Genomic DNA, 26,840 nt, shown 5'->3' with positions numbered 1-26,840 from the left:
TACCATCACCATGTTGGTAACCTGTTGAGTTTGCTGCTATCTCTTGTCACGAAGAGAATTCCTCTAGATGCAAAATCAACTCCAAACCCAGACCGCCTTCTTTGACTTGCCTGTTTGGGCCATCACCTGCCTTAAACAGTCACACCATATTTGAGTATCTTATTCTACAATGCAGTATTTTTTCCTGTTGCCTTTTTTTTTTTACATTTTGATGAATTATGTGCCTACTTAACCTAAACTGTGCTGATCTGTAAAATGTTTATGCACTCTACTGAGATAGAAGGTGCTATTCTTCTGAGAAGCACATTGCTCTCTCCTTGGATCCTGTGAATTTGAAGATGACTCCTGCCTGGTCACAACATGGGAATCACCAAAGTGTTTAAAAACTGTCACAAGACAAGGCAGTCAGGAGGGGAGCATGTTCAGAGGGAGTATCTGTCCCAACAGAATTACACCAAAGTATACTTTCAGGATGACTTTCATATTTCTGCCATCTACTGGAATAAATTATTTTTAGGCTTTCTGTGGAAAAGAAAGAAAAAAAGAAAGGACTATTTCTAGGAGCTGCATGGTGATGCATTTACTGAAAATTCAACGATGTTTGCAACCTCACATGGTTCAGAAAAAGTTATATATACAAATAAATAAAAATAGCATGTATAAAAAAACAAACAGGGCAAAATGTTAATTGTTTAATTTCAATGGTAGGTTTATGGGTCATGTTTAAAATTATTCATAATAAAGCACTGGGGAATAAAAACAAAAACAGAGGGTTGCATTTAGAGACCTTCCCGGGTGAAATTTTCCATCTTCACTCATTGTACGGCTGGCTGGGACTGGGTGGTAGTGCAGAAAAGTAACTGAAAGACAAGTTCTATACAACTTTTGAAAACAATATTATGTCAGAGTCATCCAGCCAAATCGTAAGAAGTCAGTACCTAAAATCTATGGTTTTAGGGCACCTGGGTGACTCAGCAGTTGAACGTCTGCCTTTGGTTCAAGTCATGATCCTGGAGTGCCAGGATCGAGTCCCGCACGGGGCTCCCTGCCTAGAGCCTGCTTCTCCCTCTGCCTGTGTCTCTGCCTCTCTCTCTCTGCCTCTCACGTATAAACCAATAAAATCTTCAATCAATCAATCAATCAATGGTTTAGAGAGATTCTTGGACTGTGGGTGGAGGGGGTGGTGAGTATTGGCCTTTCCGATGAATCTAATCCAGGTAATTTATCTAGAGATATTTAAGGACCACATTTTGAAGACATTAAGGCAACTACTGAAAAAATAAATTACAAGGTCCTCTTGGAAATAAGGGAAAGTCCTACACAATTTTAAGGTATTCTTAAAGAACTAATAAGGAATCCAAAAGGACTACAAGTGGGGGATCCCTGGGTGGCTCAGTGATTTAGTGCCTGCCTTCGGCCCAGGGCGTGATCCTGGAGTCCTGAGATGGAGTCCCACGTCGGGCTCCCTGCAGGGAGCCTGCTTCTCCCTCTGCCTGTGTCTCTGCCTCTTTCTCTCTCTCTGTCTTTAATGAATAAATAAATTTTTTAAAAAATTCAAAAGGACTACAAGTGAAAAGAAGACAGGGTTTATAAAACCAGAAAAAAATGAAAAAAAAATAAAGTCCTCAAGAGACAAATTAAAATCATTTCATGAATTAATTAATTTATAAATGTTTTGCAGCATATGAGCTACAAATACTCTACAGCTTTTGAGAAATGCCTACAGTTCTTTGGTAGAGAATTTCCTGCAGGGCAGCTTATGCATTTGAAGCTCTCCAAAAAAAAAAAAGCTCTCCAAAGACCCAGCAGAACTCTACTGACTTCTAAGAATACTGTAACATTCTGACAACATTAAGGGAATGATCTAAAATGTGGAAAACGTTAGGGGCGACTGGGTGGCTCAGTCAGTTAAACATCCAACTCTTGATTTCAGCTCAGGTCATGATTTCAGTGGTAAGATCAAGCCCCTGGTTGGGCTTTGCACTCTGCATGGAAACTGCTTGAGATTCTCTCCCTCCTCCTCCTCCCTCATAAGCACCCTCTCTTGCTTTCTCTCTCAAGTAAATAAATACATAAAATCTTTTTTAAAATAATAATAAAACATGGGAAATTTTTAAAGTCTTATTTAGAACATTAAAAATTAGAAGCAATTTTAAAGGTTTAACCATGGAAGAGTGACACGTTTACAACATGAATATCCATGTCATGGAATGTTATTCAGCGATTTCAATGTAAGTAAGGAGTAAGCTGCTACAAAAGAAGAATACTAAAGTAAACAGGATTATGAAATTAAGAAGGGAATATACTGATGATTATCTAAAACACAGGAATACCAAAAAGACAATTATACTGGGAATCTTGCATGATACCATTATACCGGTGGCGCTGATAAGACAATTATATCGGGATGCTGGAATTGTTTCCCACCCTCTTCCCACCAGTTGTACAAGAAAAAAAAAAAAAAAGTAAATATTATAAAAGAATGAAAAAAAAATGGTAAGAATGTCATGGCTGGAAGGCCACTAGTGAACAATCATATACAAAGAGCTCTCAAGATAAGAGCTAATGTAGGATATGAGACTAGATGCTGTAAGAAAAGTCACTGTCCTCAACAATTAATGCTCTCTGCTCTTTTCACCTAACAACAACCCCTGCAAAACCACCCATTCTTCCCTTCTTTCTAATGGCAGGTCCCAAAAGGTAGCCATCAAAGAAGTGCTGCCTGTAATAGCACTCTTATTTATGTTCAGCCTATACACATCTTATTCTCAAAGTCTTTCTTGGCCTAAACCAATATGAAATATTCTACTTCTCTGAGGTTGTTTTTGTTTTTTACTATGAAAGAACAATGTTGCTAAATTACTCATCTTTTAAAACCACAATCATAAACTCAATTCCTATTATTGCTATTGCATTTTAGAGTGTTAGGAAGTCCCCAACCAAGATGGGGTATGTTAAAAAAAAAAAACTGTTTTACGTTGCTTGTTTGAAACTTGTTACACAGACCTGTGGCACTGAGTTAAGTATATGGCACTTTCCTTACGTTTCCAATATTTGAAAAAGTTTCTGTTTCCTTGAAGGAAGATCTTAGTTGAAAGAGTTTCTACACAGACTTGTTAACTAAGTATGTGGCACTTTCCTTATGCTTCCACATATACATTTGAAAGTGTTTCCATCTGCGTGAAAGATGTCCGTTGAAAGCAGTTCTTCCCTAGAAATATTATAGTAACACAGGAAATGGATCTGCTCACCAAAGCCTCCGATTTCCACATCCTCTCCCTCAAGTTCCTGGTCTAAAAGACTAATGTCTACTTAGGATGTTTCTTAGGCTTTCCCGAGCCTCCACATAAGTCTTTAGTTTCACCATGGAATTTTCTTAAGTGGGGTATTTTTAAGCTGGGAAATGCCTTACTAACAATTATATTTTGTACCACTTAAAATCTAACTTTCATTTTCATAAAACATGTGACATTTGATTAAGTTAAATTCCATATGAAAAATACTCTACAGGCAATCAGAAAATTAAAAACAAAGAGCTATAAGAGAACACTAAAGTGTCCCTAAAGTTAGTGGACTACAAATATCAAATATCAAAAGCAAGATGCTATTTTAAAATATGTAATGACTTAAGTTGGACGATGGGTGAATTTTAATTTAATCCTTTCTGTAAAAAACCAAATGGTATTCTAATGCCACTGAGACTAAGTGCTGAAAAACTAAATAATCAAACAAATATGTGAAACATGATCACAATGTAAATTTTTGGCCTCTTTTTCTAAGCCCCCACTTTTTTTTTAAGCCCCCACTTTTTTTTTAAGCCCCCACTTTTAATACAGAATGGACTCTCCCATCCTAAGCACAGTGGTATTATTTGACACTTGACATCTAAAAGCTGCACAGTAGGATCAGTCTTGGAATTTTCACAGCTATGGAGAAGGATTTAAGAAGAAAAAGCTTCCAACTGCAATATAGTGTAACTGGTATAAATACTGGCTTAGCTCTTAGGTCTCTGACTACATTCCTCTATTTCTCTACAAAAATCTTTTAGCATCTGATAGTTTCATCAGACTTCCCATTTTCAAACAAGTAACCTTGACTTCCCATCATGTCCCAGATAAATGAGTCTGAAGATTTCCTGAAGGCAGACCTCAATCATTGAGTCCCCTTTACAAATAAGGCAACCGTGCCTTTTAATTTTTGTTGGAAAAGGGTTGTTTTTTTTTGTTTTTTTTGTTTTTTTTTAAGATTTGTTTATTCATGACAGAGAGAGAGAAAGAGGCAGAGACACAGGCAGAGGGAGAAGCAGGCTCCATGCAGGAAGCCCTGACGCAGGACTCCATCCCGGGCCTCCAGGGTCACGCCCTCGGCCGAAGACAGGTGCTAAACTGCTGAGCCCCCCAGGGCTGCCCCAGAACACGGTTTTACGCTCCACACTCAGTGTTCAGTAGGGCGCACAGCGATGTTCAAAAATGTTTTCCAAGGCTCTGTTCTGGTCCACTGGGGACAATCAGAATGTAACAACGCTGGGCAGAAGAACCGGACCATACTCAGTCACATTTGACTCTCTCTGCCGGGGGTTCCTCCTTGTAATGGGAAATGATCTGAATTAGGATGCAACAGTTGATGAGGAAGAAGAACAAACCGGCCAACCAGATAAACAGAAAGGTGTTCTTTCCCTGGAACTCCAGGAGATAGGCGGGCGCCAGCCACAAGGCCTGCCCGACGAACCACAGCACCAGGAGGCCGGCGGCGCGTTTCCAGGGCATCCTCACCTGCGGCATCACAAGGGGCAGCAGGCAGAGGTACCAGAGGAAGTACTGGGAGGTGCAGACCTTGTTGAAAGTCACGAAGATCGCCGTGTGCAGGAAACAGCAGAAGGCGAGGTCCCTGTAGTAGGCCAGGGACGCGGCCGAGAGCAGCAGCAGCTGCGGCAGGAAGGCGGCGACGCCCAGCGCAGGGCTCCACGGGCTCTCGGCCGTCAGGTACAGCATGTAGAAGTAGGGCGAGAAGTTGTGCCGGATGTCCCGCCTCGTCAGGTGGTACAGGTAGGTGTGCTCCAGGAACTCCCAGCCGTAGCGGCGGTAGAAGCCGAGGCTCAGGGCGCAGAAGGTGAGCCCGGCCACCGCGGCGAACAGCAGCACCGCGCGGCTGCACAGCGCCCGGAGCAGCGCGGACGCACGGGCGCGGCGGGGCGCGGGCGCGGGCGCGGGCGCGGGCGCGGGCGGGGGCGCGCCCCGCCGCAGGTGCAGCGCGATGGGCAGGATGTAGGTCACCGGGTACAGCTTCAGGTGCACGGCGAGCCCGTAGGCCACGGCGGCGCACGCCAGCCGCCCGCGCGCCAGCAGGTACAGCGCCGCCAGCACCAGCGCCGCCACCAGCGCGTCCGCGTTGCCGCGGCTGGACACCGCCATGGGGAGGGGGTTCAGCAGCCACAGGGCGCAGTAGCCGCAGGCCCCGCGCCGGCCCAGCCCGCGCAGGAGCAGCAGGCGGTAGAGCGGCCAGGCGGCCAGCAGGTCGCAGCTGATGAACAGCAGCTTCCCGAACGGCTCGCACAGGTGCACGTTGGGCGTCAGCAGCCAGGCCAGCAGCGGCGTGTAGCGGTAGGTGGCGCGCAGGTACGGGGAGCGGCCCTGCGACAGCAAGCGCGCGGCGTCCGTGAACACCCGGTAGTCCACGTCCGTGTAGCGCACGAGCAGCGCCCGGTCCTGGAAGGCGCCGTACAGCACCAGGGCCACCCGCGCCACGAAGGCCGCGCCGAACACCCCGGCGGGCCGCACCCGCAGGCCCAGGGCCCGGCCCATCCCCCCGCCCGCGCCCGCCCCCCGCAGCCCCGAAGCCCCGGGCCCCCGCGCCGCGGCCGCTTCCGGCAGGGAGCCCCGCCCCCGACGCGCGCGCCCCGCCCACGCCCCGCCCCGCTTCCGGGGGAGGAGCCACGCCGCCGTTCTCTCCCTCCGGATTGGCTTCCTGCGGCGGGGGCGGGACTTCCGCGTCTGGCCGCGGCGCCCCGCTGCTCTGCTCTGCTCTGCTCTGCTCCGCCCTTCCCGCCGCGGCCCCCGAGCCTGAGACGCCGGAGGGGGGGGGGCGTCCGGCCGCCAGGTGCGCAGCTCGCCCGCCAGCGGGGCTCCGGGGGGCGGCGGGCGCCCCTGTGTGCAGCCCCGGGAGCTGGCGGCCGTGTCCTGGCCGGGGGCCCCGCGGGGAGGGCGGGAGGGCGGGAGGGCGGCCGGGAGGGGGCCCGCAACGCGGCTGCGGCTGTCAGCTGCCCCGGGTCCCCGGAGCCTTCCCGCCGCCCGCCGGCGCGCGACCCTTCGGGTGTTAACGCCTGGAGGCATCCGGGCGCCTCCACCTGAGGCCCACCCGAGCGCCCGCTGAGCGCCCGCCGAGTGCCCGCCTGAGCGCCTGCCGAGTGCCCACCTGAGTCCCCGCTGAGTGCCCGCCTGAGCGCCCGCCAAGTACCCACCTGAGCACCCACTAAGTACCCACCTGAGCGCCTGCCTTAGTGCCTGCCAAGTGCCCACCTGAGCCCCCGCCGAGTGCCCACCTGAGCGCCCACTGAGTGCCCCGAGTGCCCGCTGAGTGCCCAGGGAGCGCCTGCCGAGTGCCCACCTGAGTGGCCACTGAGCACCGTTCTTGCCTCCCCTCCACCACGGTGCCAGGGCCCCAGGCTCTAGAGGCTCACCCACACCGAAGACCCCGCCCACCCCCAGCCCTGTCCCAGCGCCCCACCCTCTCTTCAGAGATGACCCTTCTTTTTTTTTTAAGATTGATTGATTGATTGAGACACAGAGAGAGAGAGAGAGAGAGAGAGAGAGACAGGCAGAGGGAGAAGCAGGCTCCATGCAGGGAGCCTGATGTGGGACTCGATCCAGGGTCTCCAGGATCACACCCTGGGCTGCAGGCCGCGCTAAACCACTGCGCCACCAGGGCTGCTCGAAATGACTGTTCTTCATCACGGCGTTTGTCACAGTGCCTTGTGACTCCAGATTGTTTAAAGATTGTACTTATTTATTTGGGGGAGAGAGAGAGTGAGCACAGGCAGGGGCAGGGGGAGGCAGAGGGAGAGGGAGACTCCTGGCTCGCAGGGAGCCGATGAGAATCATGACCTGAGCCGCCCAGGCGCCCAGACACCTGATTTTTTTGTTCCCTCTTTCCTTGTTTTCCATCAGGACCCTGAGAACGGAGATGATCTTGTTTTTTTCTGTACCGCAGTGTCAGCGCCTTAGCAGACTCACAGTGGGCACTCGGTAAGGTTGAATTTACTTCGGGGGTCCCTCTTGCCAGAGTCCCTCTGGAGGGCATTCCCGGGAGCGCCCCCAACTCCCAGTCCAACTGTCTTTCCAACATCTTTACCCGTCTGAAGCTCTACCCCCGTCCCCCACCCAACTCTAACCCCTGCTTCCCTGAATTTCCCACCAGGGCCTCCCGCACATTAGCTCTTTCCCTTCTATGGGCACGTATTGCACTTCGTATGCAGAATTGCAAATGCCATGGGCGCCTGGGTGGCTCAGAGGTTGAACACCTGCCTGTGGCTCAGGTCGTGACCCCGGGGTCCTGGGATCGAGTCCCGCATCGGGGTCCCTGCAGGGAGCCTGCTTCTCCCTCTGCCTGGGTCTCTGCCTCTCTCTCTGTGTCTCTCATGAATAAATAAAATCTTTTTTAAAAAAAAATTGTGAATACCATAATTCATTTTAGGTGATATTCATAACCTTTTCAGTGAAACCGCAGGGTTTTTGAGGTTAGGGATTATATCTTATCCTTAGTTGTGTGTTTTTTTTTTTTTTTTTAGTTGCTCCTAATTTGTTGCAGTTTTAGGCACATTATAAATGTCCAGAAAATCCTGATTTAGTTGATTTTACAGATTGACCTGGCTTCCTAGGGGAAGTTTTCTCCACCAGAATAAAGAGAGTCGATGACTCCCTTCAGCCTCTACATGCAGCTCCCAGGACTGCCCACCCCCCATCCTACAAGTTACATTCATCCTTTGGATGGACCATGTTAGTCGGATACATTCCTTATTCATATTCTGGTATCTTTTTCTCCTTTTATGTGCCTTATTGTAATTATATACGTCACGTAGGTAGTTACTTTTAACCTCTTTTGCAGTATAGTAGCTACACATACAGGGCAGCACATCACCATGCTGATAATGAGGAGGAGGATTTCCAAGAGCCAGTTAAGGCTTTGTTAAGGACTTATTTGCAGGGTATCAGGCATCGTGCTAAATACTTGCCGTGTAAGGTGGATATGCTACCTTCACAAATGAAGAAATCAAGACTTAGGAGGTGAAGTCATTTTCCTAAGTCGCATCATCAACTAATGCGACAACAGCTGGAACACAAAAGCAGGTCCGTATGGCTCAGATTATTTCTAACTACTGTGTGGCTGACCTGCAAATAAAATGTCGATGATGAATTCTGATTTACTTCTCTGCCTTCTCTGATTCGATCCCTTGTCTGAATCTTTCTGATATTCACTGTCACAATGAGTCCAGCACTGATTATTCTCTCCGCCGGCGATAGCTAAGTGAGGCTTAATCCCAGAGAATAGAGGATATGCGAGGTGGGTGTCTAAGGATTACCTAAGGAACGGTTCCTCCGGCAGGGTTGGTTTAGGTGTCTCGCAGAAAGGCTTCGACCAACCCGACCCCATGGAGCTTACCTACTAGGTAGGTGGAAGACACCTAATTGGGCAGATAAGGAAACAGGAAACAGCTAATCAAAACGAACTCTGCTTGGATCACTGAAGTCCAAGGAGGGAGATACAGGAAGCAGTTGTGGAACTGAAGAAAGGACTGGAGGCCAGGAACAGAACTTGGACAGAGAGGCCCGACTTCCGTTACGGTTTCGAGGCGGGACAGAAGCATCCCAGGCTTTCAGGAGCCCATCCTGAGCTTTCTGCAACTGGGCTTAGGGATTCTGTTTCTCACCTCTTTCCAAAAGCGCTGCAGTTTTTTGAGATGCTCAGCTGTTGGTTACCTCTTAACTATTACTTAAGAGTTCTTCTAATCCGCCCCCCTTTCCTGTCTGCCTCCAGGCTTTTGCCCTAATAGAGCCAGCTACACCCAGGCGTAGATTGTCCCCAGCATCCTTAGCCAGTGACCTCGACCTCGGTCGGGATACTGACCTTTCCAGATCGACTCTCCATCTTCTTTGCCTTGTGCTGGCCAGCATCACGCAGTCTTCCCTGCCCTCTGGCTGCCCGTTAGCTTAGGCCAGGGGGAGGCACTAGCGGGTCTTTGGCCGTGGCTGAGTCCTGCTGCCTGAGACCATGGCTTCCACTGGGGCGACAGCCCCCTGCCTTGGCTACAACTCTCACCAGTTTCCAGTAACCATCCTGCCAGGCTTAAGACTGGTAAAGACTCTCCTGCCGTGGGGAGTCCCTGGGTGCCTCACCATCCCTTGTTGGCTTCTTAGCCCTGCCCACACCTTTATAAATAACCCCTTCCTTAAATCCTACCCCTATTAGCTCTTTAAGTATACCCTCTGTTTTCTGCTAGAGTCCCGGCTGATTTAGTCACTTTCTTTGTTTTGTTTTTTTAGACCTTGCTTACATTGCCTGCTTTGTAATTTCCTTTTGAACCTGTTCTAAATTCTTTTCGTTGAATTTAACCCAGAACTTCAACAACTCATTTAATTAATGATACATACCGACCACCTCCACTACACCAGGATCTGTGGCAATTACCTCTCCCCCAAGCTTTTGCAAGCCTCCTAACTGGCTTAGCATCTCCTGTCTCTCAATTCTACGGCTAACTTGATGTTCATAAACAGTACTTTATTAGATTCTTTCCTCCAGATATCTCCAATGGCTCCCAATTGCCTATAGAAAAAAAAAAAAAAAAGACCATTTAGGCTGACATTGAGTTCCTCTGTGACCCTGCCTTTTCAATCTATTCGCCTGTAAAACCCTCTATTCTAGGTTTATTACCCATCCTTTAGCTATGCCCTGTGCTTTCGTCCTATGGTACTTTTGTTCCTGCTGTATCACCTACAAAGGATCCCTTTTGTCTTTGCCTTTTTCCTTTTTCCTTTATCTTTTTCTTTTCTTTTTTCCTTTTTTTCCTTTTTTCCCCCTGTGTTCCCTTTAAATACTATTTGTCCTTTGGTACTGGAGTCTAACTTCAACTCCTCAAAACTCTCCCTAGACCTTAACTAGTGCAAATAATTTTCCCCCTTCCAAAACTGTGGAGTTTATTGTACTAGTTTGGTTTTTTTTTTTTTTTTTTTGACAGTTAATTATGTCATGTCTTATGAAATATGTTACCTAAATCTTTAATGGATACTTAACAAGCACACGAGCTCCTCTGTGTACTAGCTGTGTGAACGTGAGACAATTCCCTCCCACTTCCCTTGCTCTGCTACATTTACGGGGCATCAAAGGTGCAGGTCCTGGGTGAAGCTCCAGGCTGTACTGATGACCAAACACTGACATGAATCCCATTCACACGACACTTAAAGTCTAGTGAGAGAGACAGGCATCCGTCAAATAAATTCACAAGTCAAATTGCTGCTCTGGTAAGTGCTATGAAAGACGGGTAGGCGGTGCCACCACAGCTTTTAACCAGCATTTCCGGCTGAGATGGGCATGGTAAGTAAGAGTGAGCAAGGCTGAGGGCAGCGGGCAGGAGGGGTTTCCAGCGAAGAACAGCAGGTGCAAAGCCCAGTGAGAATGTACCTCCCTGGGGCGTGCATCGTGTGTTCAATGTCCTTCTATACCTGAATGGTACCTTCCAGGTAATAGGAACTCAGTATTTGATGACTTTTCTTGAGTCTCATGTCACACGTGTTCTAACCAGACCTCACAGATGGATACCTTCCCTAGCCTAGTGCCTGTCCCCGGGAGGTATTTTCCACACGCGTCTCACTCTTGAGAACGTGTTGGTGGTGGTTTATCTGGCCCTTGGCCTGTGCTTGTTGCCTTCCCTGACGTTTGTGGTATGCCCTCGGTGTGTGCGACTTACCTTGTTTTCCTCACAAGTTTGCGAGTCTCTTCAAAGCCTAATCAAAGCCTAAGGGACTGTGTATTTCATATTTCCTCTATCTCATATGTCTTGTGACTCATCCCTGAACCAGTGTTGCCTGAATGCTGTAGGTAAGTATCTGTTGATGACGATGAGACCCCGCGTTTTCTCCCTCCTCCCCCTCCCTCTGTCCTTCCTTTTCTGGGGAACAGAGGTCGGTGACTCTGGGATGCATTAGCAAGCATCAGAGAGGGTTCAGGGCTGGCTGTTGACAACCAGGCCTTCCAGGTAAGGGATGGATAAGAGTAGAAGGGAAATCCATCTCTTTGAATGTTGGGGCAAAATGCCCAGCAATGAAACGAAGAGGCTTATAGAGCCTCGGGGATCACGAGGGAATGTCCAGACCCAGTAGTGTGGAAGGGACATGGGGCACGTGAATCTGGCTGGGAGGGACGGCATAGGATCCGAAGCAACATTCCTGGATTGAGCCGAGCCGATTGGATATCGATAGATTGCTAAACCGTGACTTTTTTCTTCTGTTAATCCTTTAAAAACTCGGTGTGAAGGGGTCTTCTGCTAAAGGATCCCGGGGTTAAGGAGGGAGCCACGGCCGAGGGAGGGCTGGCTGCGCCCCTGGTAGGCCTGCGGGCAGCCCCACACCAGGACCAGCTTCCGTGTCTACGAGAAGCTAGAGGAAAAACAGCTCCGTGCTGTTTTTTATTCAGCAGCTTCTTCTGCAGAGACTAAAGTAAAATTAACCAAACGAGCTCCTCCGTCCCTGTTCCGTGGGTGACTCTGGCCCGGTTTAGTCCCTGACGTGGGGACGGACCGCCGTCCTGGACATGGTGCTTCGAGAGCCGAGAGCCGGCCGTGACCAAGCCGGCGGCCCCTGCTGACCCTACAAGGGGAGCGCGTGAGCGCACAGGTGCACAGGTGCGCGAGGCTCCCGGCGCCCCTCGGAGCAGGGGGGTAGCCGACTTCTCTGCTCTGCTGGGCCTCGGGCATCCCTGGATGGTCCTGTTAGCTGGTGGAGCCGGGTGGTGGGGACGAGGTGGGGCGGAGGACGCCCGGAGCCTCTCGGGGGACTGTCCCCCTGGGGCTCCCCCCAAGCCCGCGCCAGGCCCGCACGCCCCAGGTCCCGGGAGCATCTGGGCAGCCGCAGGCCGGCTGTGGGCCCAGCAGCTCGTGGTCCCGGCTCGCGGAGTCCAGGTGGGGGCGTCCCGGCAGGGCCCGCGGAGGAAGGGGGCGTGCAGTACACTTCCAGAAAAGGACGCAGAAGGTGCTTTTATTTTAAAACCAAAGTGCTACAGTGACAAGACACTGCCGGGGTGGAGCGCGGCGTAGGTGGGTTCTAGGTGCCCGTGGCCGAGCGGCCGCCCGAGTCCTCCCGCTCCCTCCTCCCTCCCGGGCCTGGGTGCGGGGAGTATCCCCAGCCTCAGTGGGCATCTCCTCCTCTGAGGAGCGGCCTCCACGCCTCCCTCTCCCGCCATCAAACCCGAAAGCCTCCTCAGCTGTCCCGCTTGCACGTGCAAACCAGGATCACCGGGCACAGGTCTGGAAACCCGGGGAGTCCGACCCCGAACCCAGAGCCGGGTATCCGCCCCGTGCTACGATCTCCTTTCTGTACATTCAGCATGTTTGGTCCTATGTACATCCATAGACATCTCTCTACATGCACATACTCTCTCGGTCTCTCTCCTCGGGTCAGCCTCCCTATGTACCACGTCCCACTTCCCGAGCCTCCGCCTCCGTCTCGTCTGCTGGTCCAGGGGACACTGGTCTCACGGGTTTCGCGAGGTCCATCAGCACCACCCCCGTCATCGTCGTCGTCACACCCTGAGTGCCCTCTCCCATCTGTTGTTTTGCCCGTGGGGACTCTCCTGTTCCCGTGGGTGCCGAGCGCTCCCTGACGTTCCAGTCTACGGTTGGTGTGGTCAGGGGCCCACGTCCCACAGGACCTGGCTGCTCCCGAAGCTCGTCCGATAGCCTGCAGAAGGATTTCAGCTCCGAGGAAGAGGCTGTGCGGAGCCGGGGAGGGTGCGGGTGGGGGGCACTGTCCTCTGGGGAGGCCTGTGGCAGACGAAGCCGGGCTGTATTAAGAGGATAGTAGGACTCGTTAAAGTGCAGCTTAGAGCAAAGTCTGGGGTCGCAGAGCAAAATCAAAAACAGTTAAGTCAGAAAATGTCCTCATTGTGTTAAGCAAGAATCTGAGCAGCCTGGGGGCCTGGAGCCGACAGCAGGGGACCAGGGAGAAGGGATTCCAGACCCTCAGGAGGGATGCAGCTGTGTGCAGAGGAAGCTAGGGGAGGACGGCTTGCTGGTGGAGGAGGCGTCCCGGTGCACACGCGCTCGCGCTCACGCTCACGCCAGAACTGCGACCCCCCACCCTGGAAGAAATCTGGTAAGTCTAATGTTGAATAAAGTTGGGAGCCCAGACACTGGCTCTTTGCCTTCCATTCTGTGTGTCAGATTTTCACGTTTTCCTGGGTCTTGTTCCCTTGAGAGCTTGGGAGTGCTGGTGGGTGGGGTGTACGGTCAGTGAAGAATGAAGGGTCTTCAGGTCGGAGTCAGCGGAGTTCAAGGAAAGACACACATGAGAGGATCTTATGCAGATCCTGAGGTGACCGTGGATCCAGCCCCAGGCGCGTGGACGCGTTCTGGGAAGTGTGTGGCTTGTAACAACTGACCGGGTCCACGGTTCGTGCAGGGACCCTATGCCAAGCCACTGTCGGTGGAGGCACTTTTGGGATTTGGGGCTTTAGAGAAAATTCTGGTGCCCGTACACCCTTCTCAGCCCCTCGCGCAGCCCCCACCAGGGACCAAGGAACGGCCTGAGGTTGATGTCCTGAAGTGTGCCCTCTGACTCACCCGGAAGTGGCGTCCTTGCGGGGGAGAGGAGATGGGGTTGGGGACCCTCTATGCCAAGTCTCAGGAATGGCTAAGGGAGACCCTGGTTATTGGATCAGGAGGCGTGTAGTCTCCTTCCCTCCCAGCGTTGCCTAACAAAATAGCTGGCACTTATCAGAGGAGCACAGGCAGGGGTGTCAGGGACAATGCTGTCCACCAGCCACACAGTTCTGCCCCGGCCCAAACCCCAATAAAGCACCGCCGGGTCCCCGGGGCTCCACACAGCCGGCTGGAAATCTGAGAGCTTACTCCTCCTCCCTCACGGTAGGGTCAGTGGCACTTTCCCAGGGGATCCATGCCCTGTAAATGTCTGGGACATCTCTCCAGACCTCTCTGGGGGGCCTGGGGACCTGCTGGCAGGGCCATCCCATCCATAGGCCACAGGGCAACACATGCTCCCTGGGCTGTCTGCGGAAGAGCGTCAGGGATTTGGACAAGAGCTCTGCAGAGGTCTGATTCCAGGACGCGTGCAGGTGCGGTGCTGCCCGGGGCCTATTTCCTGCGTCGGCCCCAGGTCTCTGGGAGCAGAGGCAGCTAAGGGAGAACCGGGTATCCTAAGGGAAGGTCCCACTGGACAAAACGGGGGAAAACTGGTGACCAAGCTCCTGGGTTATAGTCAGAATTTGCCGGCAGAAGTGAACCACCCTGAAAAACCCTGACTTCTTTCAACAGAGGTTGGTAGAGGACCCGGGAGGGATTCACCCAGATTGCCTTATATCTCGAGGCACAGACCCCAAAAGGACCATCAGAGTCTTGCCCCAGGGAACTAGCCATGTGGGGAACGAGAGGGGGTGGGGGCTGCGGCCTCAGATCGCCAAACCTGGATGGCGGCGGGAGGGGGGGGGAGTCTATCCATCCAACTGCACTGTCCTCCTAATGTGAGTCTCCAAGCATGGCTGAGGCGTCCTGGGCCACTGCAGCCTAATCTTCCCTCTCCACCCCCCTCCCGGCGTCGGGGGGGGTTGTGTATCTTGGGGGAGGGTGCAGGGGACACTGGAAGGAAAGCTGGGACTCCAGGTGGCCTCGCCTACCCGCGGGCCGCCAGGTTAAAGCAGAGGGGGCGGAGGATGGGTGCTTCTGGGGCCCTCCGGGAAGCCGGGATGACGGCCTTCCCCCGGGACGCCGACAGAGGACACACCAGAGGGACGGGGAGGCGGGAAACCAGGCCGTCAGACGTTGCTGATGCGCACGCTCAGGGCGCTGCCCTCCTTCTCCGCTTGTTCCCTTAACGACTCCTCCAACTTGAGCTTCTCAGGGTCTCCGTAGCGGACAGCGCTGTCGCGGAGGCCGCCAGGGGAGGCCACTTTCACCACCTGGTCAAAAAGGCTGAAGTCAGCGATGTATTTGCCGCTGGCGGACAGCGAGATGGCCGGGGTGAACTCGTAGCCCCAGAGGATCTCCTCCGGCAGGTAGGACGTGCGCACCTGGCAGGTGGCACTGGTGGACTCCACCGTCCCACTGAGGATCAGCACCAGCTCGAAGTCACCCTCGCCACTGCGCAGGGGGAGGTCTTTCAAGGGACTGGTCTCATCTACCACGTGGTAGAAGGTCAGGGGCAGAATGAGGAAGGGGCTGTCCGAGGCCGTGTCGACCTGGAAAGTCACGTTGACCTGGTTGAGCCGGATGTTCTCGCCCTCTTTGGTCTGGTGGGTCTGAAGCAGCTTGCCCGTCACCTGGCAGCCGATGAGGAGGCTCTTCCGCATGTTGGCGACTCGGATCATGAGGCAGGGCTTCCCGTTGTGGGCCGCGACGACCGCGTGCTGGCTGAACCGGATGGTCTCCGCCCGCTTCTTGGGCCGGGCGATCTTTGCCAGGAAGGTCCCCGTGATGAAGATTTCCAGGATGGTGGTGAGCACCAGCTGGGCAATCAGAAGCACGATGGCCAGCGGGCACTCCTCACTGATGTAGCGGAAGCCGTAGCCGATGGTGGTCTGCGATTCGAGGGAGAAGAGGAAGGCCCCCGTGAGCGTGTGCACCTGTACCACGCAGGGGGTGTGGTTGGCCGGGGGGCCGAGCTCCAGCAGGTCCCCGTGGGCCACAGCCACCAGATACCACACCACGCCGAAGAGGAACCAGGTGCCTGCAAAGGTCGCCGAGAAGAGCAGCAGCTTGTAGCGCCACTGCATGTCGATGAAGGTGGTCCACAGGTCCTTGAGGTAGAGGAAGCGCTTGTCGGCGATGTGCTCCATCCTCACGTTGCTGCGGCCATCCTTGGTCAGGACCCGGCGCCGCCGGACCCCTGGGCCCACGAGGGGCCGGCTCTCCGTCTGAGTGGTCTGGCTGTAGTACACCTTGGCGACAGACGTCATCTGGAGGGAGCAAGACAGCATAACGGAGGTTATTGCAGACATCCAGCCAACTCCTAGCCACCACCCCACGCGACCGAAGAGGGGACATCCACTCGGCGCCGCTGATTTGTTCTCACTGTCGGCCAATACTTATGAGCACCTGCTCCACGCCGACCGCTGTGCAAGATGCAGGTGAGTCACCAATAGAAATGACACCATCCTTGCTCTCCAAGAACTCACGCCTAGCGAGCGAGACCCACGTTCAAGCGAGCAAATAACTGCAATGCAGTCTGATATTTGTAATTCTTGGGAGGGACAGAAAAGAGAGAGAGTCATAAGTTCACAGTTCCTTGAAGGTGGGGCAAGAAGAGAGGGTTCTACTCGTCTCCATTCCCCGCAAAACCAGTTCTGTGAAGATCTCCAATTCTGAAATAGGATCCCTCCCCACCCTCGTGAATGGCAGAGCAAGAAAGACTATCCCGCTGAAGCTGTCCCAGGCCAGCCCGCCTCAAAACCCCCGGGCCCTTGATACCCCCACCTGCCCCCCAGCCCCAAGTCAGTACTCGCCAGGGACGCCAAGATGCTCATCTGGCCAAGGAAGTAGCAGAAACTGCCCACCCTTCTGCCTTCAAGGTGTTCTCTGAGCAACCAGACCATTTCACTATGCGTTATTATGATTACTATTACTCCTTTACCATCACCATCACCGTCGTCACCCATCTGCATCATGTGGGGGGATTCAGGCCGGATCCCGGGGGCGCACGTGGGTGGGAGGAGTGCAGACAGGACCCACGCAAGCAGCTGAGCCACGGTGAAGGAGAACGTCCCATCCGGGCCTCCTGGCGGTGCAGGACCGTTTCCCCGAGGACTGGGGGAGACAGCAGCTCACCGCGGCCGAGCCGCCTTGACCGAGTGAAGTAGGAGGGCTCGTGTATAGTAGTCAGCACCCCCGTCTGCAAGAGCTCGAATTCGGGATTGCTGTCTGTCCTGATCGAAGAAAGTGGGCCGAGGCTCTGAAACAGGAGACCGCTCACCTGCTCCTCCAAGGTGCCGGCACCCCTGCCCAAGGAGTAACTTGTACTTTTCCAGCAGAGAAAGGATTTCAATCACTGGAGCCCTTGGACTCTGGGTCTGGTGGCCAGACCTGGGAGGGAGGAGGGCGATCTCGGGGGAGTCTGGCCTCTGGAGAGCTAAGAGGCTCATCACAGTATCCGTTCCAAAAAATCTGAACCACTGCACTTTATCAGTCCTTCACCCTGGTCCCTTACCTCATCTTCCCCAAGACCTGACACCCCGAAAACGAAACTATCTGGGCCCGTCCAAACACCCACCCACGCAGACACTGAACTGGCGACCACCACTGGACGGGAAACCCAAGATGTTAGAGGCAACCAGGCACCTGTTTTGCCAGCCTCTGCCCATGTGGAACCTCTGTCCGGGTGAGACCGCTCGGCCACTTCCCAGTACCCTCAGCTACCTTGGAGCAAAGGGGAAGCTCCATAATTCTGAAGAATTATTATTTAGAGCCCAAGTAAAGCCCCATTCGATACTCAGTAGTAGTAGTAATATTGAAAAAACCACACGCAGCGCCTGCATCTCTATACCATTTTCAAGTTTACAGATTAGCGTGCCTTCTCATTTGATCCTCAAACTGGAAAAGTCGTGCGACCTCTAAGAGATTCTGAAGAACTGTGAGCAGACAGAGGAAGTGCTGGAAAGTTGTGGACGAGTGAACGTAATTTTCTTTTTTTCTTTTTTTTTTTTTTTTTAATTTTCAAAAAAGAGAAACAAGATACGTTTCACACACTGGGTAAGATAGTGTGACCCAGGGCAAGATTCTAGAACAGAGCATTAAGGCTGAGTACTTGGGGCGCCTGGGTGGCTCAGTCGGTTGAGCGTCTGACTGTTGATTTCAGCTCAGGTCATCATCTCAGGGTCGTGAGATCGAGCCCCCTCGTGTCTGGGTCCACGTCCAGCCGGGAGTCTACTTGAGCTTCTCTCTCTCCCTCCCCCCTCTGTCCCTCTCTGTTTCTCTCTCTCTCAAATGAATAAAAAAAAAAAAAAAAAAAAGGATTGTGATCACTTGGGAATGTCGGAGGGAGGGCAGTTATCAGCAGGACCCAGCCTGGGGTGACCAAGAACAAGTCACACCAAGTGGCCTAACTTCCCTCTAAGACAAGGTTACTAGATGGGCAGTCACAGCAAGGCAACAGATAAAGTGTGTCTATGCAAGATTTTTGACAAGATCTCTCCTTCTGTCCTTGAGGATAAGACCACGAAAAATGAGCAGAATGCCGCTCCGATGCTGGGGACTAACCCACACAAAAACGAGTGGTGCTCCTGAGGGGATCATGACGGCCTGGGATCTGTTTTCTCGTGACGTCCCACAGAGCTTTATCTTCGGCCTCACCCCATTCAACATTCATGACAGTAATCCTATTCAAAACTATACAGCACATGGATTACAGGGATGGCACAAAGCAGGGATGGATCGCAAATGCAAGATCTGGACAGAATCAGGATCCAGGAGGAGCCAAATCTAACAAAAAAAGGTATCAGGTAGGTGTACATACTGGAGTCCAAGAATCACCTGAGCCATTCCGGATTGGAAAGATGGGATGCATTTCGGTTAAAACAAGCAATGCTATTTTTTTTTTTTTTTTTTTTTAGAGATTTTATTTATCTGAGAGCACTAGCAGGGCGAGTGGCAAAGGCAGAGGGAGAAGCAGCTCACCCTGAGCAGGGAGCCCGACGCGGGGCTCAGTCACAGGACCGCGGATCATGACCTGAACTGAAGGCAGATGCTTCACCGACGGGGCGTCCCAGCGATGCTGTCTAAGCTACTCTTCAAGTATGTAGAATAAGGAAGTCGTTGACTCTGCTCACCCTGTACCTGCCGTTTTGAGTCTCCGAGGACAGTCAGGCTATGAGAGGATTCAGAACCAGAGCGTGTAAGGAGTGGCTGAGGGAGGCGGGGAAGTTAGTGGGGAGAAGAGACCACCTAGGGGTACGAGAGGCTGTGTGCAGGTATTTGGTTTGAAGTTGCTGTCACGTGAATGAGGCTTTGGCCTTGTCCTTTGCCATCTAAGAGGAGCCACCAGGACCAATGAGTTCGCAGCACAGGAGCAAAGATTCCGGACTGCTACGACAGAGATCCAGGTAACAGTCCGGACTTCCATACGCGGAAAGAGCTTCTCCAAAGGTAGACAGTGCTCTGTCCCTGGAGGCGTTCAAGGGCAGGGTGGACAGCACTGGGCAGGGTCTACGGAGGGAATCAAGGCCTGGACAGAGGCAGGGACGGTCTGCTAGCTTTCACCTGCACTCACGGCAGATCAGGATGCCTGCCTGCCGCCTGCCTGCACACCTTCTCTCCCCGCACCTCCTACGGTGACGTTCCCAGACCCGTCATCAAAGTCTTAGCTTTGTATCTTCAGGAAGGGAGGCTCTCAGGGCCCAGGGGAAAGCTTCTCATTCCCAAAATGAAAGTCTACGATTATATATCATGCTGCAGCTCATAAAATACGTAATTTGACCCTCGTACCATGAACTAAATACAAAAGTCATCATGAGAAACAGGCTCAGTGGGACACCTGGGTGGCTCAGCGGTTGAGCATCTGCCTTCAGCTCAGGGCACGACCCCGGGGTCCTGGGACCGAGTCCCACATCGGGCTCCCTGCAGGGAGCCTGCTTCTCCCTCTGCCTGCGTCTCTGCCTCTGTGTGTGTGTGTGTGTGTGTGTCATGAATGAATAAAATAAAACCTTAAAAAAAAAAAAAAAAAAGAAAAGAAAAAAGAAACAGGCTCAGAGATTTATCCCAAACAAGTCAGTGGTAGAGATGAGACCAGAACCTGGGTCTTCCAGTCCCTGGTCCAGAACCTTTTTTTTTTCTTTTTACTTTTTTAAAGTAGGCTCCACACCCAATGTGGGGCCCGAATTCACAACCCTGAGATCGAGAACGGCACGCTCCCCTGACCGAGCCAGCCAGATGCCCCCAGAACTTTTCAATCATAGCAACTTCCGCGTACCCAGGCTCATCCCCATGGGTGTCATGGGCTCAGGACGTGCATCCGGGGTGCCCCGCGTGCAGGGTCCCAGCTGCGCCGCAGGAGGCAGAGCCTAAAGCTTCCAGAGCCTAGCGTCAGGCCTACAGATCCGGGCGCTGCAGATTTTGGCTCCTGGCTCCAACGCTTTGTTGTGATTGCCGCCTCCAGCCGTGTGCCCTCTGCCGCCAGCCTTTCCGTCTGCCTCCTCCAGCTGCTCCCAGCTGTCGTGCCACCTCCCACAGCCAGGCAGCTTTGTTCTCCGAGGTGGCCCGAGTCAGAAGCAGATAAACAAGCCGCGCCGCCGTGCTGCCAGCTGGCGGGGCTCCGAGGAAGGGACCAGGCCCAGCCCTGAGCCCCATGGGGTCTCCCGCTGCCCCACCTGGCTCACCCACGCTCGCTCCCTCCTCTAGAGGGTGCTGCTCCCCCAGAACAGTCCTAGTCGGACCCTGGGGGCCAAGGTCTCCAGAACTCTGAACACAAAACCAGCCCCCGAGGGGTGAAGACACAGACATGGAGACCCCGGGCTTCCCGCTCCAGGAACTGTGCTTGTGGTTATTCCTCTAAAACAAAGGCCAGTCACACCCACGGTGGTGTCTGCCCGCGGCCTCAGCGCACCCCATGCCGGCCTCCCGCCGGCCTCCCCTTCCCCGGGACGGGTGGGCCACGGGCCTTTCCTGAGTACGCTCCGCTCTGGGCCAGCGCACCGCTCTGCTGATTCTCGCAACTAAAACTGATCCATGGCTCTCGACTGCCTGTAGGAAACGCTGCAGGCCTCTGAGCACAGCCTTCAAGGCCTTTCGGGTTTGGTCTCTGCCTACCGGCTGGCTTGGTTCCTGCCGCGTCTCTGCTCATACCCTGGGCTCCAGCTCTGCAGAGAGCCTGCGGTTTCATCCTTTCCACCTTTGGACCCGCGTTCACACTGACCTGCTCCAAGCCTCCCCGCCTCTGACCTCCGGCTTAGCTCTCAGAACTGGACTCAAGTGTCTGTTGGCCCCTCATGACCATCAAAGGCATCAAAGAAATAGTCGGTGTCCGTCTCCCGGGCCTCACCCCAGCACGGGCTTGTGAAGCCTGGCCTTGAACACGCTCCTGTTTCAGCACATCAGAGTGCTTTGCAACCACGTGGTCGCCCTTGTGGGTCATCTGTGGCTTCTTCACTGACGCCCGGACGGGGCCTTTCACCTGTTTCCCCAGCACCGGGGACAGTTTGCTACTAAAGACTGACCGGAGGCCCACCTGGAGGCCCAAGAGAGGGAGGGCTGCAGCCTCGGATGAGCGCACGGGAGCTGGGTGCTGAGCTCGCAGAGACCTCCAGGTGGAGCCAAGGTACAGTGGGAGGGACCCAGGCTTAGCCCCAGCCCTGGCCCCACTGCTGCTGCGGCCCTACAGATGCTGCCCTCAAAGGGCAGGAGAGCGCAAGTCCCTGAGACATCCGTCCAAGCTCCTCTGAATCGGCGGAAAGATGGAGACAGACGATGAGCTCATAAATGGCCACGGGCGCGGGGGCACATCAGGCCAAGGTAAGTGGGGGGAAAGGATGCTTCTCCCCCCACCCGCCCTCCCCACACAGGGGCCATGGCGGATGCACCGGGAAGAGCCGAGCACCTTCTCCCAAAACCCGACAGCTCGGAGCGGCGGGAAGCGACCCTGAGCAAAGAGCTTGGTCCGTTTTCCCCTTTGCCTGAAAGCAGCTTTGGTCCGGCGCTCCCTGCCTTCACTCCCGAACGTGAACAAACCCTCCTCCCTGCTGCCCCTCAGGCTCCCTAAATGGTCAAGGCGCCATCCTGCTCCGGGGGCCACACTCGGGCTCCCCTTCCTCCGGGCAGCATTCATCCGATGGCCTGATGGCGGGGAATCTGCTCCTCCTGCTCCTCCTCCATCATCTCGCTCACCTCCTGCTCGACCTTTGCCCCCTCAAGCCCCTGCAGTGCTTAATCCGGCTTCAGTGCCCACGGGGTATTCGGAGGAGAATCCTTATTGCATGACTGAGTCGGCGTGTGGCGTGTGCGTGTGCAGCGAGCCTCAAGGCCAGGTTGTCCCCCAAGCCCCCCACCCCATAAGCCTCCCAGTGCCTCTCCCAGCTCAAAAGTCTCCGCCTCATGGGTCAAGGACAGACCAGACTCCGCCAGGCAGGAGTGGCCTCCCGGCATCTGCTTCCAAACCCCCTTCCAGCCTTACCTCCCACCCCTCTCCCAGCCGCTCCCCGCCGCACAGGCCCATGCGTTCGCGCCCTCTCCCTCCCTGGCCTCCCCTCTGTCCCTGTCCCTACGTACCCAGGATAAACCTGTTCAAACGACCCCTCTCCCACGGAGCCTCTGGTAACCCCTCCCTCGTCTGAGTCTCCAGATGCACGCCCGCGTATCGCCACCTGCGTGGTCTACGGGGTGGACCCGACACCCGACCTCTCTTCTACTCCAAGCAGGCTAACTGAACTAAGGATTCAGGCATAACCCACTTCCGTGGCCCTGATGTGTGCTCAGCACAACATAGGACACATAGTAGGTGCTCCAGAAGCGTGTCGGGAGTGGACTGCAGGCTCCTGAAGGGTGGGCACCATTGTCCCCACGCACAGGTCGCACAGGACGTCGCCCTGGTCCAGAGCCTCTCCGCTGAGGCCCTCTTGTCCTTCCTCCTTGCTTGGATCTTCTCTCAACTTTTCACATCTTCTCTTCTTCCCAAACACACAGAAACCCCCCAAACTAGTCCTCAACACTAACACCTGCAAACCAGCGGAGCCCTCTGGTCTGCGGAGCCCTTGTCACGGCAGGAAGACCTATGCGCTTCCAGCCTCGGGATCCTGTCTGTTCGACGGGATCCTGTCCGTTCCACGGACGCTTTCCCTAGCCTCTACGGGGTGCCAGGTCCTAAACCCGACCCTGGAGTTAGGGAGATGAATTGGATGTTGATTCTGGCCTTGGGGACCTTCCGAGCCAACAGGGGAGGCAACCATAGCCCAGGCAGGAAGTGGTGAGAGCCCCAGACGCGGCACCTGGGAGGTACCAGGGAACTTGCAGAGGGAAAGGCAACGTCTGGCTCAAGGGAGCAACCCCTGAACTGTTGTTATCCTCCATTTAGAGCAGGAAGCAAAGTCAGCGACTAACACCCAGGGGTGGAGTCCTCCATACCGGCCTCTCTTGCCCAAGAAAGGCTTTGCAGAGTGAGGAGGCCTTGGCACTGGCCTGAAGGGTAGGCAAGATCCAGACGGTTGAGGGGGGACACCCGGGGAAGGGGGGGTACCCGGGGAAGGGGAGGGAGCCGTGTGCGCAGAAGTCACAATCCTGAAAAACTCCAGAGCCAGCCAGGGAGGAGGAGCCAGTTTTGGCTGCAGGGTTGGGAGCACAAGAAAGACTCTTAATAGGACCAACTGGGAACACAGTGATGCCCCCCGCCCCCGGCCCCCAGCACCTCTGCCTTGGGGCCCGCTCCCTGTGCTTAAAGGTTGAGCGGCCAGATGAGGGGCAGCCAGCAGGGCGGGTGGGCAGGTGAGCGCCCTGGGCTCCTATGGGGATGAGGGGGATGACAGGGATGAGGGGCTGAGCCCTGGCTCCCCAGCTGGGGCCCTAGCCTCCCGCCAGGTGCCAGGCCTTCACTGTGCCGCCAGGTGACTTCATTTTTTTTTTTTAAGTTTTTATTTATTTATTCATGAGAGACACAGAGAGAGGGGCAGAAGGCTGGATCCAGGACCCCGGGCCACGCACTGCGCCCAAGGCAGACACTCGCCCACTGGCCACCCAGGCGTCCCCCCCCCCCCCCAGGTGGCTTCTCTTCTTTGGCTGTGGAGTATTTCCTCTTCCTAACGTTTGGTTCGGGGAAATGGGAGCAGAAAGAGGGGGCGACTTTCATTTGGCGAATGAATGCCCACCTTCCGGGCAGCACTTCGCATCCCATCCCATCCTGCCGTTGGGAGGAGTGTGTAACAGTTTCTGCGGTCACAGTCGTCACAGTCGCTGAGGAACCCCGGGGCGGGGGAGGGGGGGAGCCCCGGTGACAACGTCCAGGCAGCGGAGCCCAGATCAGTACCTTGGCTGGATTCCAAAGTCCTTTCTCCTACAGCGTCAGGCTGACAAGACAGTGACTTTGCCTTCCTGAGCAAATCCCACACTCAATCCCCGGAGAAGGTGACACCTCTACCCGCTGGGGGTTAGCAGGGGCCAGACAGGGACCTGTCACCAGCCCAGACACCCAGGGGGCATCCCGTGATTGGCAGCGATGCTCTGCGTGGGAGAGAGTGCTCTAACCTCTGGTCCCTTTTGGTTTGCGTGGCACGTCCCCACTGTCCCCTCGTACTTGGTGCCGCCCGACACTAACGTGTACCCCCCTCCCCCGCTCCATCCTTGTCACTCCTCCTGGCCTGTGTCGCCCCACGCGTCTGAGCGGCTTGTCCTTCAGCCTCCTGCGTCCTGCCTTGTGAAGACGGTGATGTGCAGGCCGGGCGCTATCCCTCTGATCACAGCTCTAACCTTTGACCTCCCCATCACACTCTGCCCTCTGGTCCTCCGTCTACACCCCAGGCCCAGGGGGTCTGCCTCGGTGGAGGCATCATGAGTCCTCCTCCAGACTCCTGTTCTCCCCTTTCCTTCCTCCAGAAAAGAGCCTCTTGATTTAGGGGTTTGGAGATGGGATCAGAAAGGGGAGGCAGTGCCCCCGGGACAGGCAGGGGCCCCACTCTGGCTGTGAACCAGTGCAGTCCGTTGAGGCTCTAAGGTGTCTCTGAACCAACCACCATGGGGCGAGCGCAAGCGAGTAGATGGGCAGAAACAGGCAGTTGCGGTACCAGCTGGCCCCCGCGTCCCACCCCAGCGCCGTGTCCTGTGTCGGGGAAGCCCCGGCGCACACGGAGGGCCTTGGAGCACTCTCGGCCCCAGAACCCAGGCCGGGCCGTCGGAGCACCGCATCCTGGAGGCGGCGAGAGGGGGTCGGCCTCAAGGATGCCTAAGACCCCGCCAGGGCCTAAGGGAAGCGTTACCTGGTGGGAAGTGGGCTGGACGGGGAAGCGGGACACAGGTGCAGCCTCCACCCGCCACGACCAGCGGTGCCCTGGGCAACGTCTCAGCCCGTCTGGCGGTCGCATCCGTTCTGCTTCTCAAACTAGTGTGCCGGGAGGGACCCGGAGCCACCCAGCTTGATGTAATGTATCCTTCCTGCGATGACAGTGTCACTCAGAGACTTTGAGGGAAAAATCTTGTTTTCCAATGAAACAAACGGCATAATAGAGTCGAATGAAAAATTTACCTAATCCAAAAAGCTAAACAGAGTTCTGGGATGTCTGACGTGTGACGGAGAACGGCTCATCCCCGTATCTTCTCGGGGGCCTTCCCCCCCTCAGCCTCCCAGGACCACTGCTGGGGGGGTTGGGGTGCCCTGTCTTTGGAGATTATCAAGGTTCCTTGCCACTTCGAGACCCCGTGTCCAGCCAGAGCCCTCCCCCTCCCTTGGGGAAGAGGAAATGGCCACTCGGCCTCCCGTCCCCAAACATATTATCTCTTCTTTGGGCACCAACTCCAACCTGAATCGGGACCCCGGAAGCTTCCAAGGAGATCGGCTGCTTTGGGGGCCTGAAGAGAAGCATGTGTGGGCTTCGGGGTGTCCTTAAAGGGGAGAGGGGGGAGGAGGAGGGGGTGGGTCTGAGAGGGAGGCCAGCAAGAAAAGCGCACCGGGTTATGTAAGCCCTCGAGGCTGGAAGAGGAACGGAATTGGGTTCGGGGTTCTTTTCAGACAAGATGCCTCGATTCATTAATCTGCCTCCAAGAAAATAAACAAATAGAAACAGAGCCAGATGCACACAAATCTCGAGGTGGGGAAAGGAGGGCAGCGTGTGTGGTTCCGGGGCCTGCTTTTCCAGCTGAGTCACTGAGCCTCCCTCCGTCTGCCACCCCTCAGCTCCTTCCCTTCCCTCCCATCCTCTGGCCTCGGCCTGACACCAAGGCCCTGGCCCAGGGAAGAATAGGCTTTTCTTCCCTTGTGTCAACGTTTGGAAAGTTCTCATAGTCTGATCAAAAGAAAGGATAAAAGCCTTCAAAGCATTTCCTGGGAGCCTGTGACCCCTGTCTGGCCCTTCTGACCCCTCTGTGTGTTTTCCGGTCAAGAGAGGGAGGGACACAGAGAGGGGGCCATGGCCGATGTTCTCGGCTGTGCAGGCACCACCCCTGCCTGTGGGTGTGGGCTGATCGGGAGCGCGGCCCCTTGCTCTGCCCCGACCCCCAGGCAGGGTCTCCTGTCCCCACAATCCTGCAGAGAACCGCCCCGGGGTGGGGGGGGGGCGATCGCAAGGACCCCCCCTCTCCAGCTGGAGCGAGGATGACTTCCTGGCACATGCAGCACCTGGGCACGGACTCTGGACGCCCCCGCCCCACCCGCCACCCCACTCGGAGCACAGTCCCTCCCCGGCTGGGCACCGGGCCGCTGTCTGCACCCACTCCGCGTCTGGGGCCGCAGGGCTGCCCCTGCTCACTCCGTGCGAGGCACCTGGCTCTGGAGGACACAGGAGGCCCCGGTGCCCCCACAGCCCCAGCGCCGGCCCCATCCAGGTCCTCGCCTCAGAAGAACCGCTGTCCCCAATGTCAGTCCACCCTCCTCACCTCAACGGGGGAGCCAGACCCCCATCAGTGCGGGGTCAGACACCGCCGCTGCTATCTAGGGTCATCA

At 54.8% G+C, this 26,840-nt stretch overlaps 2 protein-coding genes across 3 annotated transcripts in view; both read right to left on the bottom strand.

Annotated features, from left to right (window-relative positions):
• Positions 1–565: 565 nt before the first annotated feature.
• On the bottom strand, positions 566–5,817 carry LOC119877930 (GPI mannosyltransferase 1-like). The gene has a single exon (XM_038586377.1). It carries the CDS (start codon positions 5,799–5,801, stop codon positions 4,548–4,550), a length of 1,254 nt encoding a protein of 417 aa, XP_038442305.1. The 5' UTR covers positions 5,802–5,817; the 3' UTR covers positions 566–4,547.
• A 6,398-nt stretch (positions 5,818–12,215) lies between these two features.
• Positions 12,216–26,840, bottom strand: part of KCNJ10 (potassium inwardly rectifying channel subfamily J member 10) — a 28,886-nt gene continuing 14,261 nt past the window's right edge. The window contains exons 2-3 of one of the 2 annotated variants that reach the window (XM_038586373.1): positions 25,162–25,336; positions 12,216–16,173 (exon numbers count right to left, since the gene is read on the bottom strand). In XM_038586373.1, the coding sequence (XP_038442301.1) occupies positions 15,034–16,173; positions 25,162–25,266 (1,245 nt within the window). In that variant the 5' untranslated portion in view covers positions 25,267–25,336 and the 3' untranslated portion in view covers positions 12,216–15,033. The remainder of the gene's footprint in view (positions 16,174–25,161; positions 25,337–26,840) is intronic. The other variant, XM_038586374.1, reaches the window with a different exon arrangement.

This window comes from Canis lupus, chromosome 38, assembly GCF_011100685.1.
Source record: "Canis lupus familiaris isolate Mischka breed German Shepherd chromosome 38, alternate assembly UU_Cfam_GSD_1.0, whole genome shotgun sequence".
Classification (NCBI taxonomy): Eukaryota; Metazoa; Chordata; class Mammalia; order Carnivora; family Canidae; genus Canis; species Canis lupus.
Note: the sequence above shows the minus strand (reverse complement) of the source record. Positions and strands in the feature narration are given on the sequence as shown.

Bases quoted from the DNA above. Each gene is read 5' to 3' on its own strand.
- LOC119877930 (XM_038586377.1), bottom strand. From the start codon at position 5,801: ATGGGCCGGGCCCTGGGCCTGCGGGTGCGGCCCGCCGGGGTGTTCGGC.